We start from the raw sequence: 20,404 nt of genomic DNA on the forward strand, positions 1-20,404 counted from the left end.
CAGCAAACTCACTCACTGCTGCTACTACCCTCTCTCTGTCTCTCTCTCTCTGTCTCTCTCTCTCTCTCTGTGTGTGTACAGATTCTCTTTCGTTCGCTCTCTATCTCACAGCTCAGGATAAGCAGCTCAGAGCTCCTGAGCAAAGCCAGTGGGGAGATTTTTGAAATCTTTCCCCCTTTGTTTCCACCAAACCTACAGGCTTAGTTTAGAAAATTGACAGCATGGCTGTTTCCCTCGCCAGAGCTGATCCTCCTGGTTTTAGGGGCTTAAAAAAAATCACAGCGCCAAGAAGTGTATGTATGGAGGGTGGGGGGTGGGGGTGGGGAGCCTTGTGCAGAGTGTGGGGGCCAACATGTTCCCTAGCCTGGCTCCATTTGTGAGCTTGTTTCTATTGCAACTGGAAAGGCAACTGCAAAAATAAACCTGGCCACCTATTTCCTCCTTGAATTGTGCTAAAAATGGTCCCCCCACAACCCCGCTTTCAAGCTTGGGGTGATGTGGGTGATTTGCCTTACTGTAACTGTGTTGTGATCAGCCGTGACTCCTGCACTGCAGGGGGCTGGACCAGATGGCCTTAGGGGTCCCTCCCAACTCTATAATTCTATGCTGATGCCAGTCACTTAAGAGCAATCCTTATCCAGATTTCCCTCCCTGTGCAGTTCTGGGGCAAAGGGTAATAATAATAATAATAATAATAATAATAATAATAATAATAATAATAAATTTCTACCCCACCCATGTGGCTGGGTTTCTCCAGCCACTCTGGGCGGCTTCCAACAAAAGATTTTTATTTTTTTAAGTTGCTGGAGCACCAGATGCAACCTTCACTTTTGTACAGTGGATTACATTCCAGCCGTGCAGAAGGCAGAGACTCCCTTGCACCAAAAATCTCTCCACCCAGGCAAGCAGGAGGCACTGGCACAATTCAAGGACTCAGGGTGAGCCTGGAGCAATGCTAATGAATGGGTGTGGGCTAGGGAGAGGGTGTGTGTTCTGGAAGAGGGCCAAGGGCCAGAGAGAGAGGCCTGGGTGGCCACATTCAGCTCTCTGGCCTGAGGTTCCCCACCTCTGAGTTATGACAAGTCACAGCCCCCAGAAACCCCCATTTGGTATGATCTCAGATTAGCAGAGCTGGAAAGTATCTTTCCCAAAGACCTTCGGAGAAGCAGAGCACAAGGACTATGGGTCCGACCCTACAAGCTGCGGGATGAGTTACTGAGTGCAGAACGCAGCTGCCTGAGAGTCTCAGCTGTTTCTTTTCCTAATTCAAGTTTCTAGTCCTTACTGTTGCCAAGCGTGGTGACAGTCAGGTCGTGCACCCACAGCAGTGACCACAGGAATGACCGCTGGGAGGAGTGCAGAGAGAAGAAACGCCATGTTGCATCTGCAGCAGCAGCACAACCAGACACCTTCATCTGCCCCAGCTGCAACAAAACATGTCTCTCCTGTATTGTTCCCCACAGCCACAACAGGCGCTGCAGCCTGCCAACAGCTTGACATCACCTGCAAAGACGCACTCCTCCACTGTCTCCTGAGACAGACAGATGCCAACAACTGTTGCCAGTTGAAATTTAAGAAGCCAGAAGGGTGCCTATATGAGATTCATAGCACTTGGGGCAGAGGGTGATGGGTGTGCTGCCCTCACTCCTCAGCCAGCAGAATAAAATATATGCAAACTGGGCAGATTTATAGCCATTTATGTGGGCAAAATGTTGAGCATTGGGAGCGCTCAGCCTCCAGAGACCTAAGGCAGCTTCCCGGTCGTTTTTAAGAGAGAGAGAGACGGAGAGAGAGAGAGAGAGGAGTTCCTGGGGAAAGGTTTACTTTGCGAAGTTGGCCAGGTTCTGCGTGACCTTGGCGATCAGGGTCAGGGTGCGGGCTGTGCGGTCATCGGGATACTCCTGGAGGAGGCTGAAGAGGGAGGGCGACATGATGGCCGGGCAGAGGAAGCGGAGGAACAGGGAGGCGCTGATCAGTCGCTCACTGATGTCTGGGCGGCCACGGCTGCTGCACTCCTGGCGCCACGAGGCGAAGACCTCCTTCAGCTCTCTCGGGAAGACGCTGCAGAGAGAGGCAGGAGGAGGGAAGGTGGGTGTGAGGCCTTTTGCTTCCCCTGGAGGGAAATCTTTTTTTTGGGGGGGGGAGAAGCACCCTCTGGTGGGCTCCGGAGGGAAGGGAGAGCCCCCCTCCCCAGTCCTCCTCTAGCACAAATCAAATCTGAGCTCCCAAAAAGTATTTTAAAATTTCTCCTATTCTGGTGCTTCCATTGAAATTATTTATTATTTATTCCCTAAAATTCATATACCCGCTTCGTTGTGCAGAAAATACTTCAAAGAGGTTTGCAAAAACAGTATGGTTATCGGTAAAAGAAAACAAAAACATTCCAGAACTTAAAACCAACCATTAACCAGAAACCACATCAGCAATCCTATATATCTTGGCAGGCTTTGCCTAAACAAAAAGAGTACAACAAAGCTTCCTGTCTGGTGCCAATAGGCAGGGAGTTCCACAGGCCAACACCTCACTAAACGCAGAATGGGAATTATGTGACAGTGCAAATTGGAATGGGAAGAAAGATTGGCTGTTAATCCACACTGGGAAACTGTAGCTCTGGGAGGGGAATGGAGAGTCTCCTATCAACCCCCCAACACCCTTAACCAACTGCAGCTCCCATAATTCTTGGGGGGTGGAGCCACGACTGTTTAAAGTGGTACTGAAGTGCTTTAAATCTATGGTGCGAAGGTGGCCCCAGACTTCAGTTCCCACCGGCGTCAGTCATCACAGCTCTATGCTGGCAGGGGCTGATGGGAGATGTACGGTAGTCCAAAGTACCCAAAGAGCACTGGGCTGAACTAAGCCACAGATAGGGAGCCCTGCAGCCTCCGGATGATGCAGGAGCCCAGCACTCATCATCCCTGCCTACCGGCCACGCTGGCTGCTGGGAGCTGCAGATTCTGCATCCCTGACCCAAAAACCGACAGCCATTAAAGCTGGATCTAAATGATATTTGCTTCTTGGTAGTTCCATCTCTGCCTCTTCATGGTGCAAAGCTCTAGCTGCAGTTTCCCCTTGGGCTAATTTTTGAGGCTTTCTTTAGATTGACTTTGCAGTAGCCCAACCTTTTTTCTTTTTGAGAAAAAACAACAACAAAAAACAACAACAAAGCAAACAAATGCTAATTGTGTGATGGAACTCAGGGTCACCCAGATGTTCCAGAGCATCAGCTTACTCTGTTTGGAAACTGCAGGTAAGCGCATATAGCCAAGGTGTCACGAGATGCAGCAACAAAATCTCTTGCAGGCACCGCTGGTCCTGTTGACCGCCCTTGCGACCAGGGTTGCTGCCAACTCTTCAAATGGCCCCTGCTTCTGTGTCTTTCACAGCTACTAGCAGGGGTCACCAAGTATCCTTGCATAGGGGAAGGGTTAGGATTAGAAACTCATTTTTTTGGCATCTCAAGCTGCTGTTAAAGTACAAGAGCGGGGCACACTTATTTTTCTGGTCAGTTGGCAACCTCCTACTCTCTCCCACATCAGGTCATTTGGGAGCATCACACATTTACTGCCATCTCTGTAGCTGCCCCTTCTTCAGAGAGAGAGAAATGTGATTACCTCTGAGCATGAAGAAAACACACCCCGACCCCAATACTGAGCACCTAGATGTCACGGCCACACACACACATTATACATCTGTGAAAACCAACACAAGTTATTTACAGAAAAGGAAAACAGGCCTGGCCCAATCCTCCCTTGAATGCAATGATTAATAGAACACAGCCTAACCAACAACGTCTGTCAATGTCAGCCCTTGGCAACCTGGGGCCCTCCAGGTATTTTGGACTACAACTCTTGATGGCTGGGCTGATGGGATTTGTAGTCCTGAACACCTTGGAGATACTAATGCGAATACAAGGACAGATTTAGCTCACAACGAAAATTAACTTTCTGATTTACCTATCTTTTGCCAGAGGGGAGGTGTGTTTTTTGTTTTTGTTTGGTCACAAGGCAGGGGCAATGGGGATGTATTTTGTCCTGTCCCCCCCGGGGCCCTCACTTCTAGCACCACAAAGCACCCTGCTCCATCAGTCCCCGTCCACTGACCAGTACGAGTTGATGATCTTGCAGAAGGCCAGCTCGCAGCACATCTTCAGGTTGCTCTGATGCTCTGGGAGGTCTGAAGAGGAGCACTTGCTGGGATCCACCTCACAGTTTTCGTCCGATTCGTACAGTGCCTTGATGAACTCGCCTGAAAGCACCAGGAGGGCAAGAAATAAACAGACAGACAGATCATAAGGAGAATCACAAGAAAACTGAGCTTTGCAAACTTGGAATGCAATGCCCTTCAAGTCAGCAGGCAGATGGGGACTTTGCTCTGCTTTGCTACTCTCAATATGACCTTAACAGGATGGATCGAGCTCAGGGTCAAAACCAACAAAATTAATCTCCGTAGCAACAAAGGTAAGGTTCTGCCTGCACTTAGGCAGGAATAGCCAGGTGCACAAATATAGGACGGGGAGGGGGGATACCTTCCCCTGTTTCTATTTTATTTTTATTAGGTATTGTAATTAGGTGGTATGGAACCGTTACAGACGACTCTGGGGTTGCAGACGACTCTGGGGTTGCAGCGCTCATCTCACTTTACTGGCCGAGGGAGCCAGCGTTTGTCTACAGACAGCTTCCAGTCATGTGGCCAGCACGACCAAGTTGCTTCTGGTGAACCAGAGCAGCGCACAGAAATGCCGTTTACCTAGGCTCCGTGGTTTAGACCACAGCGCCACTCACGCCCCCCTTTTATGAGTACTGGTATATTAATCTTTTAAGAAACAAAATAGTTGACATGCAGTAATGTTAGGCTTTCCTCCAGCATGAATGCTCTTCTGACCGTGTCTGTTGAAAGAAAAATGTAGGGTGGCTCTAAGCTGCATGGCCAGAACACCTGGGAGTGGCTGGACAGAGGAAGTCTGCCCCTTACTATCTGGTACTGAGGCACAAACAGCAGCTTGCTTTTGCACCTGGTCTGGAGGTTTCCCTTTTGGGTGATTGGCTAGCTACGGCTGGATGCTGAACCTGGTTGCTGGTCAGATCCAATAGCCAGAGGCCTTCTCAGGGTCTTTATGTACCACGTAAACAAAACCTCCATTTACAAGGGCAGTCTCCCTCTGGATATCAAATGTTGGGCAGCAGCAACAAGAGAGGGGGTCTCTCGCCTCCATCCTTTGCTTGAGGGATTCCCAGTCATCAAAGTAGCAGGACTCTGGACCACAGGGACCTTTGGTCCGATCCCCTGAAGCAAAGCTCCTCTTTCCCAGAGGAAGAAAACTGCAGAAACTGGAAGGCGGATTTTGGCACATCTAAGGAATCAAAAAGTTGCAGAGTTGAGAGTGACCCCCCACAAGGGCCATCTAGTCCAACCCTCTGTGACTTCCAGGTGGCCGCACTATGGCGGGTGGGTGGGAAATCTGACAGCTCCGACAGATTCAACTTCACAGAGGGTCGGCGGGGGGGAAGGGAGCGCTAAGGCGAAGCGCACCCCCCAAAACCTCAAAAGGGTCTTTGAGGTGTCGAGAAGTACTGCAGCCCACAAACAGCGTCCCCAATGTTCCAGTCTCTGCCTCTGTGCCGAAAGGTACGGGGAGTCAGGGGTGGGTGGGTAACAGTGAATGCCAGCAGGTTAGGCAACAGCGCGACTCTGTGAAAGTGAAGTCTCCAAGCCAGCCTTACAGTGGTCCACTTCTCAAAAAAAAAAAAATCCAAGCTGATTGCAAAGGTGAGGAAAATTAATTACATTAATTCGGCAAGAGCAGGAGGATTAAAAGGAATTCCACTCCCGCCTATGGCTATTATATTATGCATGTGAAATCTTACAAGTAAAGAGTCTATGGAATGTCTGGCTGGAGTTAAAGCCAGCTAATTAAAGGACTATACATGGCTTTCTGAATAACAACTTTGATATTTCTGAGCTTTTTAAATACTGAACTTGAACTAAGCCTGACCTGAACTTGAGACAGCATTTAAACTTTGACTTGAACTAAAGACTGATTATAATTTTATAAAAATGGAAGATACGCTTTGAATCCCTGATTTTAAAGACATATTTGGTTGGATTTCTTATGAAGAGGATCTTGAGACTTTAAAGATTGAGGAGATACAGACAGGTGGGGGAGGCAGCGGGGAGCGAAGGTTTCGCTCCATAAGACGCACCAACATTTCCCCTTCCTTTTTAGGAGGGAAAAAGTGTGTCTTATGGAGCGAAAAATACGGTACTTTCTATTCTGAAGTGCACTAATCCAGCAGCCAGATCGACTCGGTATGGGTCTGAAAAGAAATATCCTTAATGATTACAAGAGCAGAAATACTACAAAGAACTCTCCAGGATCATAATTTTAGAAGTAAAAGGAGAAAGAAATACAATATTTAGATGGAGATTAAATGAAGAATTGTTAGATAATCAGGAGATTGTAGGGAAAGTGGAAAAAGTTCTAAAATGTTATTTTGAATTAACTTGTGATAAAGGTACAGACATGCGAATAGTATGGGATGCCAGTAAAGCAGTAATTAGAGGGGGTTTTTATAAATCAAAATGCATATCAAAAAAAGATTAGGGAACAGAAGAAAAAAGAAATTCTAGAAGAATTAATCATAGAAGAAAAAGAATTAGTAAATAAACCAGGGGGGGAACGACAAAACAAGCAATACAAATATTACAAACACAATATTCAATGATGATGAATTCAGAAATAGAGTGGAAAATAAAAATAATGAAACATAATTTTTTTGAATATGCCAAGAAGCCAGGAAAGCTTCTAGCATGACAATTAAATAAAAGAAAGGCAAATAATTTGATAAAGAAAATTAAAGTAGAAGGAAGAACAATTGATAATCTGAGAGAGATTAGAAATCAATTTATTAAATATTTTACAGACCTATAATACGGACCAGAAAAGGAAACAGAAATTGAAAGATATACAACAAAACAAAATACCAAAAATACCAACTGAAAAATTAATTACGGTATATTAGATGCACCAATTAATGCCTCAGAGGTCTCAGATGCTATTAAACAAGCAAAAATAGGGAAATCACCAGGACCAGATGGATAAAAAGCAAAATATTTTAAAAAATCACCGCTAAAGAACCTGCGGCAGGTGGCCATCCAAACTCTGCTTAAAAACCTCCAGTGAAAGAGAGTCCTCTCTACCTTCCGAGGGTGTCTGTTCTACTGCTGAAAAGCTCTTACTCTTCTTCCCAATGCTTAATCAGAATCTTCTTTCTGGTTTGGATCCTACCCTCTGGAGCAGCAAAAAACAAGCTTGCTCTATCTTCCATGTGACAGCCCTTCAGATATTTGAAGATGGCTATTGTACCTCCTATCCGTCTTCTCTTCTCCAGGCTAGACATCCTCAACTCCCTCAGCCTTTCCTCATAAGGCTTGGTTCCCAGACCCTTCATCACCCTGGGCGTCGTCCTACACACACCTTCCAGCTTGTGAACATCCTTCTTAAATTGTGGCGCCCAGAACTCGACAAAGGACTCCAGGTGTGGTTTGACCAAGGCAGAAGACAGTGGTGCTATTACCTTCCATGGTTTGGACCCTAGACTTCTGTTGATGCAGCCTAGAATATCATTAGCTTTTTTTTTTTTTTTTTGCTGCTGCTGCTGCTGCATCACAGTCTTGGACCCATGTTAAGCTTGTGGTCCACCCAGACCCCTAGATCCTTTTCACATGTACTGCTAGTAAGTCAGGTGTTGCCCATCCTATATTTGTGCATCTGGTTCTTCCTGCCCAAGTTCAGGGCCTTACTTCTGTCCCTATTGAAATCCATCTCTTTGGTGTGCTTCCTTAAGACTATTCTTAATTACCTGTAAAGCATTGAGGCCCCCTGGATCCTGGCCCCAAACCAGAAAGCTCCTGTTGATGAAACCCAGAGAGGTACTGACACTCCCCATACCTACCTAAGGCATCTTGCAAGTATTTCTGCCCCACCAGCTTCAGGTACTCCTCGATCGCTTTCGTGGCGAGGGTGTTCTCTCGGAAAATAAGGTGCTCATTTTCGCCACATCGGTCCACCTCGGACATCATGAGGTCCGTCAAGAAATCCTGGAAGAGGAGGGAAAGAAGGGTGGGTGGTATGTTAGGTGAGCAGAATCTGCAGAGCAGGAGATGTAAGGATAATGTCCCCCAAAATTTACACCCTGCTCCACTCCCTGCCTGAATTAACAAGCCCTTTGCACAGAAAACTTTCAGAAACACGAAAGATCCTCACATTTCTGAGTTTATTGCTGGGAGGGAAACCTGTTCTACAGCAGTAACTCATTCTGAGGCTCAACGGGCAGCTCTTCAACTCTGCAGGTGCTATTTGAATGATCCAACAACACAGAAACTCAGTAGAGTTACCCAGCAAGGTCTGTCTGGAAGACAGCATGGCAAGTGCAGAAACTCATTCAGAGATGCAGCAGGCAGCCTCCCCATGTAGATATGTGCTTTGGGTTCACAGCTGAACACAAATCATTCACTTTGGGCATTTCTGCTCGGTGGCTTTGCTATTTGATGCAAGATCAGGCAGGAGATAGACAGTGAGAAACATGTCACAATAGCTGCCACAGGTTCCCCTTTCCTGGTTTAAAAGACAGCCTGGCAGCAGGATTTGAGGGGCTCTCAGACAAGGCAAATTCCAGCATCCTCCTCTCACAGTGGCCAAGCACACACCTCAATGAGAGCAGCAGTGAGGCCTGTAAGGTTTTCAAGGTGTTGATTCAGAGGAGGATGCGGCTACAGCAATGGGATTTCGGCCGCGCTGAATCCCCCACCCCAACCAGTCCTGTCCTCCCTCCCAGCCAAAAACTTCCAAGTGACAAGACCGGCCAAATCCCGAGTTCGAGGAGACGCTGTAAAACTCCATGTTCCCAAGGTAATTAGTATGTTTGGGAAGTGACAGGGGCAGCTTGCGAGGCAGAGCCAAGGCCGGGCTCTTCTAACTGAGAACCAGCACCTTCCGTCAGGCTGAGCTGCGGATCAGAATTGAAATGTACACTGGGATTGGGGAGAGGGAGGTGTCCAGGCAGAGACAAATCAGGTAAAGGTGCCCCAGAGACCATGGCAGAAGGGCCTGGAGAGAGAGAGAGAGAGAGAAGGTTGGACAGCGTCAGGCCACGCGTTTCTCAAGAAGATGAGAAACAGCTGGGTCAAAGCTTCTCTTTCCAAGGGGGATCTGAACTCCCTTGACCAGCAACAGAACTTCAAGTGAGCCGAGAAAGAGAAGCTCAGCTACTTTAAGGGGAGCGGGGAGAGATTACTGCTCCCCAAACTGGACTTTACCACCTCCCTGTGCTAGGAAGAGATGCATGCAATGCAATTTACAAACTTGCTTGCTTCTCATTTGGCTTCCCGTCTTCCCAGGGTGTCTTTCCAACTTGCCTAGCAAAGCTAACCCTGCCTCCAAAGTTTGCATTAAGGCTTTAAATCCAGCCAAACTGAAAGCTGTTCCTTCCCTCACAGAAGCCGAATGGGAAACATTCTGACGGTTTTGTTCCCTGAGCGGCTAGGAAAGTTTGAGGAATATTTTGCTCCATTTTGGGTCAGTGTCCATGGCATTACCCACCCCTTGTGCAATTCAAGAAGTGAGGGGCTTGTTAAACCTTTGAGCATTTATCATAGGATGGTGTGGGGAATTAATACCCAAATACTCGTACTACTAGTAGTAGGGGTGCGGGTGGCCCTGTGGGTTAAACCACAGAGCCTAGGGCTTGCTGATCAGAAGGTCGGCGATTCGAATCCCCGCAATGACGGCGTGAGCTCCCGTTGCTCGGTCCCAGTTCCTGCCAACCTAGCAGTTCGAAAACCCGTCAAAGTGCAAGTAGATAAATAGGTACCACTCCGGCTCCCTCGGCCACTAAAGCGAGATGAGCGCCGCAACCCCAGAGTCATCCGCGACTGGACCTTACGGTCAGGGGTCCCTTGACCTTGACCTTGACTAGTACTAAGACCCAGTTTGCGAGGAAGAGACAGGTGTAAAAATCCTTTGGAGGGATCCCCACTGCATTCCATTCGAAGTGTACCTCTCCTCCCCACAGGTTTATGTCATTTTACTTTCCTGCAATTTATTGGCAGCCTAATCGCTGACATTTTCTGGTCGATTTGCAGGGATGATAAACAAATACAATGCAATAAAACCATAACAACTGGGGGGGGGGGATGGTGGAGGAACCAAACCAGGTCTGCAAGACCAAAGATGGAACTGACTATCCACAGTGCTGACTGGCTCCCTCTTTCCATGCTGTCACAGAGAAGTCTACTCTGCCCCTCCCCACCCAAGAAGAAGATAGTCATCGAGGCAACAAATGAATGGATTAAAAGCAAGGACATTCAGGCAGCACATTTAAAATAATTATTTGACAGCTGAGCAAAATCATAGACTGGAAGTTACCCTGAGCGCCATTTAGCCCAACACCTTGGCAATGCAGGAACTGCAGCTAAAGTATCCCTGACAGAGGACCACTCATCAACCTCTGTTTAAGAAAATCCAAGGAAGGAGAGACCACTACCTTGGGACGGAGTCCATTCCACTGTCCAGCAGGAATTCCTTTTAGGGAAGAAGTATGTGGGAGGGGGCACACTGTGCATTGCACAGAGGGCTGGGCTGGACGAGACTTTGCTAGCCTAGCCCCTCCAGATGTTGTTGCGACAGCAACTCCCACCATCCCTAGCCAGCACGGAGGCAGAGGCTGGACTAGACAATTTGTGGGGTCCCTGCCAACTCATCACATGATTATATGGTGGCTGAGACAGTGCTTGAATGCCTGTCTACCACTTTAGCTACCCTTCTCCAACCTGGTGTCCTCCTGATGTTTTGGACTGTAACTCTCACTAGCTCCAGCCAGGATGGGCAAACATCTGAACCCCACTGCCATCACCAGCAACTCTTGGGCCACGATGGAAGGCCAGCAATATCTGAATGTTCCCCATTCCTGCCCATGAAGATAGCATCTTAAATAATGTTCCAGGCCACTCCAGTCTCTGAGTGGTGAGAGAATCCAGGGGCTCCCTTTGTTGCAGCTCTTGCAATGGAACCCACCCTTTTGGGATGCGGATGAGGACACTTAAGTGGCCAGCCAAGGCCATCGTCTTGGAAAGAAACTTGTCTGAATAGCTCAGCAGTAGGACCCTCTCTTCGATTCTAACCCTCCCTGGGTACAGGACCCCAAGAATTGGAAGGGACTCGTGCCATCATCCAGACTGATCTCCTAAACCCAAGAACAATGAGGTAAATATAATAAGCTGTTTCACGCATAAATGGTGAGAGCGATGTCAGAGAGAAACGCTGAATATTCCAAAGCAAAGAACTGATCTACCTTTGTGAATCCGCCAACCCCCCTCCTGCATAAAGCAGCTTTCTGGGCCACACACGGATCGTGCCCATAGGCCTGGTGTCCTGCCTTCCTTCCCTTCACCCCACACCCCACCACGAATAGCAATGCGAAGAGTGGCTGGAGCCTTCCTAGACCCAACTGCAATCCTCAGAGGCTTGGGCAGATTTGCAAAGTTAGCAGTTTTTATTAGTAGCTCGGCTATTAGTGACGGAATGGGTTATTAGCGCTTAAAGCGGTGGAACGTTCTTGCCTGCCTTGGCTGCGGCTGCTGCAAGGCTCTGTCTCTCTCAGCTCAGAAAAGATTAGCGGATTCCTGATGGTGGCAGGAAAGGTGACCTCTCCCCACCCCCCCGCCACTCCCCATCTTTCCAGTCCTTTATTAACCCCAGTTCAGCAAAGCTCAGCAATGCAAGAAATGGTTTGTTTACAACAATCCTGAGAGTGTGGGCTGGCGCACACCAGCAGCCTGCAAAAAGGGGCCCTCCTATGTCCACAGAGGAGACAATGACCTTAATGGATTAGAGAACTGGGCCAAAACTAACAAAATGAATTTCAGCAGGGACAAACAGGGAAGCTGTAAGGTTCTGCACTTAGGCAGGAATAGCTGGATGCATGAATACAGGGCGGGGGGGGGGCACCTTGCTTGACAGCAGTTTCTTGTGAAAAGGATCTAGGGGGCTTTGTAGATCACAGGCTTGATATGAGTCAGCAGTGTGATGCAGCAGCAAAAAGACCTAATGCTATTCTAGGCTGCATCAACACAAGTGTCTCGATCAAGGGATGTAATTGTCCTGCTCTATTCCGCCTTGGTCAGGTCACACCTGGAGTCCTATGTCCAGTTCTGGGCGCCACAGTTTAAGAAGGATATTGACAAGCTGGAATATGTGCAGAGGAGGGAGTCCAGGATGATCCAGCGTCTGGAAACCAAGCCTGATGAATTGGGTATGTCTAGCCTGAGGAAGAGAAGACTGAGAGGGGATACGTTAGCTTTCTGAGGGCAGGAGCTGTTCGACAGAGGAACAGACTCCCTTGGAAGGCAGTGGACTCTCCTTCATGGGTGGTTTTAAGTAGATATAAAATTTATTATTTATACCCCACCCATCTGGCTGGGTTTCCCCTGCCACTCTGGGCAGCTCCCAACAGAATATGAAAAACACGATAAAACATCAAACATTAAAAACTTCCCTAAACAGGGCTGCCTTCAGATGTCTTCTGAAAGTCAGATAGCTGCTTATTTCCTTGACATCTGATGGGAGGGCGCTCTACAGGGCGGGTGCCACCACCGAGAAGGCTCTCTGTCTGGTTCCCTGTAACAGCACTTCTCGCAGTGAGGGAACCACCAGAAGGCCCTCGGAGCTGGACCTCAGTGTCCGGGCAGTGTCTTCCAACTCTACAATTCTATTATTAAAAGGCAACATGGGAATCATATTCAAATATGTGAAGCCCTGTCACACAGAGGATGGAGTAGATTTGCTTTCTGTTACTTGAATCACAAGAATGGGCCTTTTCAGTGGCGGCTCCCCCACTTATGGAATACTCTCCCCAGGAAGGGACACCCGGCTCCATCACTGACCACTCTTACGCACCACAAAAACACACGTTTCTTTCCAGGCAGGTGCGAAGAACCTCCCTGCCAACTACCCCTCTGTTACCAAGTGTATTACTTCTGAGGTATCCAGGGTCACTTTTTCCATGCACCCCACCTCGATCCTTGAGGACCATCTGTGAGGATAATCCCCCTTTTATTATAACTAGGGATGACTTGGTAACGGGGTTCTCTTGTCCAGCTGTTGTGGCCTGTTTTATATGTATATATATTGCTCTGGGTTCCTGGGTTGAGAATACCTCTCAGCTCTATCAGTTCTGGGGCTCTCTCTCTCATTAGATTCCCCCACTGCGTCAGTTATCTAAACCCTTTTAGTAACTGTGTAGCCTTACCGAGGTTTCTGCCCTTTTGCCCCTCCTGAGGGAAACTCCAAGACACAAAACTAGGCAAACTAGTTTTGCCTTTTCCCTGAGTTCACCTCTTCATGAGCATCCGTATATCGCTGGACCAAATAAATGCCTCTTTTCTCTTCGCTCAACAGAAAAAACAAGACTTTATTTATTTCAGAACATCGTGCTTCACGTATTTCGATATTTCATCAGCTTAGTTACATCAAAAATATCAACTCTTTCAGTATAGCTGACTAATCTTCATCCTATCCTATCCTAACCTAACCACCACTCTCCTGGCCCCACACCCCTCTTCTCCCTGTCTCCACACACACCCTCTCTCTTCTCCAACTGCCAAAACGGCCTTTCCCTCCTTTTAAACCGGGGATCGCCCCGCCCCCAAAGGATGAACTGTCCGTCACAAACGAAGGTGGCTTAACTCTTTCGGCGCTGGGCTGTCATACCTCCTCCATCTTAGGGCCAATCCGTCACATAAGGCTTTAAACACTGCAACCTTCTTCAGTGGGCAAGGTGCGATACAAGAGCTTTTTATGTATCTGTGGATGTTTATAGCTTTTGTTTTGCTTTAGTTTTAATTTTTGTATTATACTGTAAGTCAGTTTGTGTCTACTTTTCTTCTTTTAAAAAAGCAACTAGTAAGAGGAAGAAATAATGAAACAGCGTCACAAAAGTATTTTGACGAAACCTTAGGAAGAACTTAGCGATGATTTGACATTGGAAGAGAATGCCAGAGATGGTGGTGAAGTTTTTAAGCACAAGCAGGACTGAATCATAGAATCGTAGAACTGTAGAGTTGGAAGGGAACCTGAGGGTCATCTAGCCCAACCCCCTGTAATGCAGGAATATCAACATGTGACCCCTTACCCAACTGCATGGTCACTGGACTGCAGCAGTTCACACATGCCAGACTATTACCAGGGAGAGACCAGGGTTCAAATCCCCGCTCAGACACGTGAAGTCCAGTGGTTGGTGAGCTTGGGTGCCAGCCGCTGCCTCTCAGCCTAACCTACCTCACAGGGTTGTTGAGGGGAATTAAATGAGGAGAACCATGTTTGCCACCTTGACCTCCTTGGTGAAAAAAGGCGGGCAATAAATGCAATGAATTTATAAAGGTGGAGTATAAATGCAGTAAAAATGAGAAGGAGACCACACAGGCCCTTCTGCCCCAGTGACAAGTGACCAGCCAGCAGATGGACTGTGAAGTAATAAGGTCTCTTCTTATAAGCAATCCTGATTAATGAGATTGACCTACTCTTAAGAGGCTTTCACTGATAAAGGTAATATGATTAATGTGTAATTCAAAGATCGTTCCAAAGCCTTGTGGGGGAGAGGAGGGGAACACTGTCTCTGCGGGCATGGGTGGGGTGGGGGGATCATTATTGGCTGAAATGGGTTGCAAGCTAATCTGCAGATATGCCCCAATCACACACCCCCTCCCGGGATTTATGTAAATAAAATATTTATTGTAACTCCTTGCAAACAGAACCACTTGGAGACTGAGACAGAACATTTAAAGCACTATGGTACCATTTCAAAAGGCAGTGTCCTTTGAGCCCTGCCTGCCGGTTTTTCTACAGGCACCTAACCTGCTATGGGAGTAGCCCACGGGACGTCTTTCTGATCCAGTACAACAATCCCTTCAGCCTTACGCCTTAAGCGGGCGTTGTGGCAAACGGGAGAAGGGGAAGCGAAGATGCGCATCGGCCTGTGAAGGGTCCGCCAGAGCAAACAACGTGTTTGCTACAAGATGCTCCGCTACTCCTTGAACGCAAACCACCAATTAAGAGTTGAAACGGCTCTGCAAGGGATGCTCAGATGTTCTTCCTAGTGTGCAACACAGCATGGATCAGGGTGGGTGGTGGTGGTGGAGGAGGAGGAGAGGCCCTCACACTTATCTCTGGAGCTGCCACTCACCGGCCTGCACCCTCTTCAAACAACCTAATTATTGCCCGGAGGAAGGCAGAGCTCATTTGTGTGTGCAAACTCATAAAATTGATTAAAGTCATAACTAGCTGGACTAACTGCTGTTGTAAAAAAAAAAAAACCAAAACCAAAAACCAGATAGTTTGTCTCTTTGGGTGGATAGGGAAGGAAGTGGCAGCAGTGGTGGTGGTCGTCGTTTAGTTGTGTCCGACTCTTCATGAATCCAGGGACCAGAGCACGCCAGACACTCCTGTCTTCCACTGTAAAAAAATGTGGCAGCAGCCATGGGCATGTGGCACAGCAAATCCGTGGAAGGCTACTACGTGGTCAACACTCCGGGGGGGGGAGGGTCGGTGGGCTTCCTTGCGATGTGGAGGCTGTGTGAGAGAGCCACCATGGTGTAGTGTTTAGCATCAAACAAGGACCTTGGAGAGACCTATGTTCAAATCCCCACTGGGCCATGAACGAAGGTCACTGAGAGCCAGTGTGGTGTAGCAGTTAAGAGCGGTAGACTCGTAATCTGGTGAACCGGGTTCGCTTCCCCGCTCCTCCACATGCAGCGGCTGGGTGACCTTGGGCTAGTCACACTTCTCTGAAGTCTCTCAGCCCCACTCACCCCACAAAGTATTTGTTGTGGGGGAGGAAGGGAATAGGAGATTGTGAGCCGATTTGAGACTCCTTTGGGTAGTGAGAAAGTCCAGTAGTGTGATAGTGGTTTATACCGCAACTGACTCTTAGCACGCCCCCTAGGTAATCCCACTGCCCACTTTGGGAACCACTGGTGTAAGTGGATGACGGTGGCTAAACAACTGTTGGCAAGACCCCCAAACTCAAGGTGGGTCACAGCCTCAGGCGTCCAGCTGCAGCACATGTGGGGTTGATCAGCGCATGCGAGAGAGCCTCAAACCCGTCTCGGAGCACGAGTGCGCAAGAGCCTTACCTTGGCCTTCCCTGTGCTCTGCAGGATGTGGACAAGGGCCGCGGCCATCTCCTCCTTGTTCTTCACACTCAGGACTGGCTCCAGAACTGAGCAGAGGACCATGTAGTTGTTGGTGATGTACTCGGCAAACTCCTTGTACATTTCCATGGGGAGAATGCTCATGCTTTGGTAGCGTGACTTGATGCGGATCATGGGCCCCCCGGACTTGCCCTTGCTGGGGTTGGGTGTCACCACAGGGTACCACTTCTCCACAAACTGCCGGCCCGTGACAGAGCCCGCTGGGATGCTGACCAGCCCAATGAAGTTGGTCTTGTCCTTCTTCTTCTTCTTGTCGGTCTCCTTGTACAGGTGGACCGTGATGCCCCTCAGGGATGGGAGGTTGTTGAACTCAAAGTGCTCCCCCCAGAAGACATTGTCCGTTTTCAACTTGCATGTGGTCCTTGCGTAGAGGACCTCGTCTAGGCAGAGTTCGCACAGGTACTTCTTCTTGGCTGGCAAGTCTTTGGCTTCGATAATCCACACTTTGAGCATGTTCTCCACCCGCCGGCTGTTGTCCTAGAGAAGAGATGCAATGGGGGGGGGGGAGACACAGTCAAGAAGAGAGCAAGGATGCGTGGTAAGAGCATAAGGAGAGCCTGCTGGATCAGGCCAACGGGGCCCCATCTAGTCCAGCACCCTGTTCTCACAGTGGCCAAGCAGATGCCCCAGTGCAAAACCAGAAAGCAGGACCTGAGCACAAGAGCCACAGTCTTCCCCTCCTGTGGTTTCTAGCTTCTGGTATTGAGAAGCATTGCTGCCTCCAACTGTGGAGGCAGGACATAGTCATGGCTGGTAGCCTTTGATAGCCCTCTCCTCCTCCATTGACTTGTCCAATCCTCTTTTAAAACCATCAAGGTCGGTGGCCATCACGGCCTCCTGGGGGAGGGGGTTCCATAGTTTAACTACGTGCTGTGTGAAGAAGGACTTTCAGTGTGTGGATTGTGTGTTGGGGTGGGGGAAGCAATTACACGTTGCGAGAATTGGAAGAACGAACGGCTTCTCTATTTGCAACGTGCTAGAACAGAAAACCAATCCTTAATTACATTTTTAACTTTAAGGAAATTACTGGCTCTTGGGAATTTGCATAATAACCCCCGTTTATGCTCGTTTCCCAAATATCGCTATGATTTCTTCTCTCGCTGGCACCAATTTGCAAGAAGAAAGGAGGGCTGAGAACCTGTCTCTCTCTCTCTGTCCTCCTCCCCAAACTACACATGCTTCACTTTCTATTAAAAAAAAAACACAACAATTTCACCACTTCCAAATTGGCAGCCAGGAGAGCCTCAAAATTAAAGGAAAAGGTGTGGGGGGGGGCTAAGATAAAAGGGAACAAATTGTAGACTAAAGAAAACTGTTCTGCAGGTGTTCTCTCCGCTGCGCTGCAATTTCTCCACTGGGCTTGGTACTGCTGGCTTTTCACATCAGGCACCAGGGGCCGCAAATGCGTAAACACAGCACCAGCCCCCCCCCGCCCCCCTGCCAGCAAGGAAAATCCACCCTGTTTAAAAGGAGCAGAGTTTTAAAAGAAAAGGCAACGCCTATAAATGTGTGGGAGGTCACACTTAAAGATTTGCACAAGCAAAAATGGTGGGCAAGTGGGAGGGAGGGACTTCTTGTGGGGCAGGAAGTTGCCCAAGCCTTGGAGCCTTAAAGCTAAAGGGACCCCCTGACCATTAGGTCCAGTCGCGGACGACTCTGGGGTTGCGACGCTCATCTCGGCTTATTGGCCGAGGGAGCCGGCATCCAGCTTCCAGGTCATGTGGCCTGCAGGACTAAGCCGCTTCTGGCAAACCAGAGGAGCGCATGGAAATGCCGTTTACCTTCCCGCTGGAGTGGTACCTATTTATCTACTTGCACTTCGACGTGCTTTCGAACTGCTAGGCTGGCAGGAGCAGGGACCGAGCGACGGGAGCTCATCCTGTCATTGTGGGGATTCAATCCGCCGACCTTCTGATCGGCAAGCCCTAGGCTCTGTGGTTTAGACCACAGCGCCACCCGCACCTTAGACAGCAATAATTATCTCAGCCTATGGCCATGCTGGTTGGGTCTGGTGGGAGTTGGAGCGCAGAACATTCAGGGACAAGGGGATGTGGCACCAGGTTGGTAAAGGCTGGCTCACTGCATATTGAATCTCACAACTCTCCCCCAGCGGAAACTTTATGAAAGTTAAATTTATGCATAATCCATGAACGACAAAATTGCCAAAACTCACCATTTTAAAAAAGAGCAAGAGGAAGTAACATCTTTATTTTAATACACGCCTGCAGCCTACACTATTCTTGGCAGTTATTTTAAGAGGAACTGGATTGGTTCTGCCATCTATGGACACGTACCTGGGAATAAGAGCATAAAAGAGCCCTTGGGCTGGATCAGGGGGGGTGGGCTGTCTAGTCCGGCACCCTGTTCTCCAAGTGGCCAGCCAGACGCCTCTTGAGAAGCCTAAAGGAAGGTCCTGATTGCAACAGCGACTCTGCCCACCTGCAATTCCCAGCAACTAGCACTCAGGGGCAGACAGCCTCCAACCATGGAAGCACAGCACAGCCATCAACTGAGGTCCAGGGAAACTGAGGCACCACCTGAACTTGTATATCACTCATTCACTAAGGTCATCTACAGGAGCGTCATTGTTCGCTCACCTAGTCGGCAAGACTCATTTGACAGCAACAAGAAACAAAGTTTTATGGTGTCATCTACCCAGTCCCGTGGAACTCTCTGCCACTGGAGATTCCGCAGGATGGCCCAATCCTCATTTAAAGCCAAGCAAGTTGATGGCCACCACTGTGTCCTCAAGGAGGGGGTTCTACAGTTTAACTATGCGCTGCGTGAAGCTGCTGCTGCTTAGCTGGTACCTTGTTCGGGTGCACAGCACGGCGCAGGTTCTCCATCCACTTGTCCCGCTCTGCTGCAGAGCGGCAGGAAAAGCATTTGCTCCCGGACGACGTCGTCACCTGGAAGAGAGGAAAGCGGCGAGAGTTTCTTGCAAGCTGACCCAACCTTAGGAGCCACGTATCTCTGCGCTATGTGCCGTCCATGTAAGACCCTGCCCTAAATTATCCTAAGTTGAGAAGGGGATGAGACTAGATGGAGATGCTAATTATACCATCACAGCTCAGAATTGCCCTAATGTATCGGAGCACAAGCCACAGGGTCCAGCAACAACCAGCCAGATGCATCTATTCTAGGAAACTCAGAAGGAAGGAATAAAGGGGACATCCCTCTCTTTTGTCGTTTGCCTGCAGCATCAGGGGTAGAATGCCTCTGGATGGAGAGGCTCTGCTCTCACAGGGAATGATTAACTCCCCGGTAGGCTTGTGATAAGAGAGCTAGGCTAGATGGTCAGATGCTGCGAGGCAAAACTGTCACCAGAAGGGAGTTGCCGCCCCAGACATCCCATGTATGTGTATTTTAATGAGCTGAACAGAGTGTGCATGACTTTACCAGCGCTTATCTTACATTTCGTCTGCCATTTTGTTAATGTTGTTAATATCGTTTTATAGATTATTAATGCTGTATTGATTTGTCAATCATATAATACGACTTTTGCTTTAATTCTAATGCTTGGTTCATTTTTATTTTTCAGTTTTTGCTTTGTTAGCAGTGTTTTATGGCTCGTAATGGCTTCACAGATTAATTATTCCATGTGATTTATGCTGCGTTTGTGATGTTCTGTTATGCTCTGCCATGCTATTGTTAGCTATTGTTTGTAAGCCACTTTGGGATTCCTTAGAATGAAAAGCAGCATAGGAATGCAATAAACCAAATCAAATATCAAATCACTGCATGTCCCAGCTTGGGGGAAAGGAAGCAGACGGCTGAACAGACGGTTAACGAAGGAGGAGTCAGGGTCCGGGGCCACGGCGTAGCAAATCATGAGGCTGGCACAAAAGGAAAGCTAGTGGGAACCTGAGAACAAGACCCCCAAACCCACATGGCAAATGGGTGACCAGTGAATGAATGAATGAGTGAGTGAATGAACAAGCTTTGAGGTGGATTAAGGCTGGGTGTATTAATGTCTGGGGGTCTTGCAGTGATTTCATAACTGAGGGTTGTGGACCTGGACATGGGTCTTCCCAGTCCTAGTTGGACACTCTAACCCAGGTTTGGGGAACCTCAGGCCCCAGGGCCCCGAATGCAGCCCTCCTGCTCTGTCTACCTGGAGCTTGGGCCTCCTTGCGGGCCC

At 48.5% G+C, this 20,404-nt stretch overlaps 1 protein-coding gene across 10 annotated transcripts in view; it reads right to left on the minus strand.

Moving 5' to 3' along the window:
• Window positions 1-20,404, minus strand: part of DAB2IP (DAB2 interacting protein) — a 230,449-nt gene that overhangs the window by 19,030 nt on the left and 191,015 nt on the right. For all 10 annotated transcript variants that reach the window (XM_033138343.1, XM_033138342.1, XM_033138341.1 and 7 more), the window contains 5 exons: window positions 19,074-19,172; window positions 16,186-16,740; window positions 7,953-8,097; window positions 4,101-4,245; window positions 1,825-2,061 (listed from right to left, as the gene is read on the minus strand). In XM_033138343.1, the coding sequence (XP_032994234.1) occupies window positions 1,825-2,061; window positions 4,101-4,245; window positions 7,953-8,097; window positions 16,186-16,740; window positions 19,074-19,172 (1,181 nt within the window). The remainder of the gene's footprint in view (window positions 1-1,824; window positions 2,062-4,100; window positions 4,246-7,952; window positions 8,098-16,185; window positions 16,741-19,073; window positions 19,173-20,404) is intronic.

Source organism: Lacerta agilis, chromosome Z, assembly GCF_009819535.1.
Source record: "Lacerta agilis isolate rLacAgi1 chromosome Z, rLacAgi1.pri, whole genome shotgun sequence".
Classification (NCBI taxonomy): Eukaryota; Metazoa; Chordata; class Lepidosauria; order Squamata; family Lacertidae; genus Lacerta; species Lacerta agilis.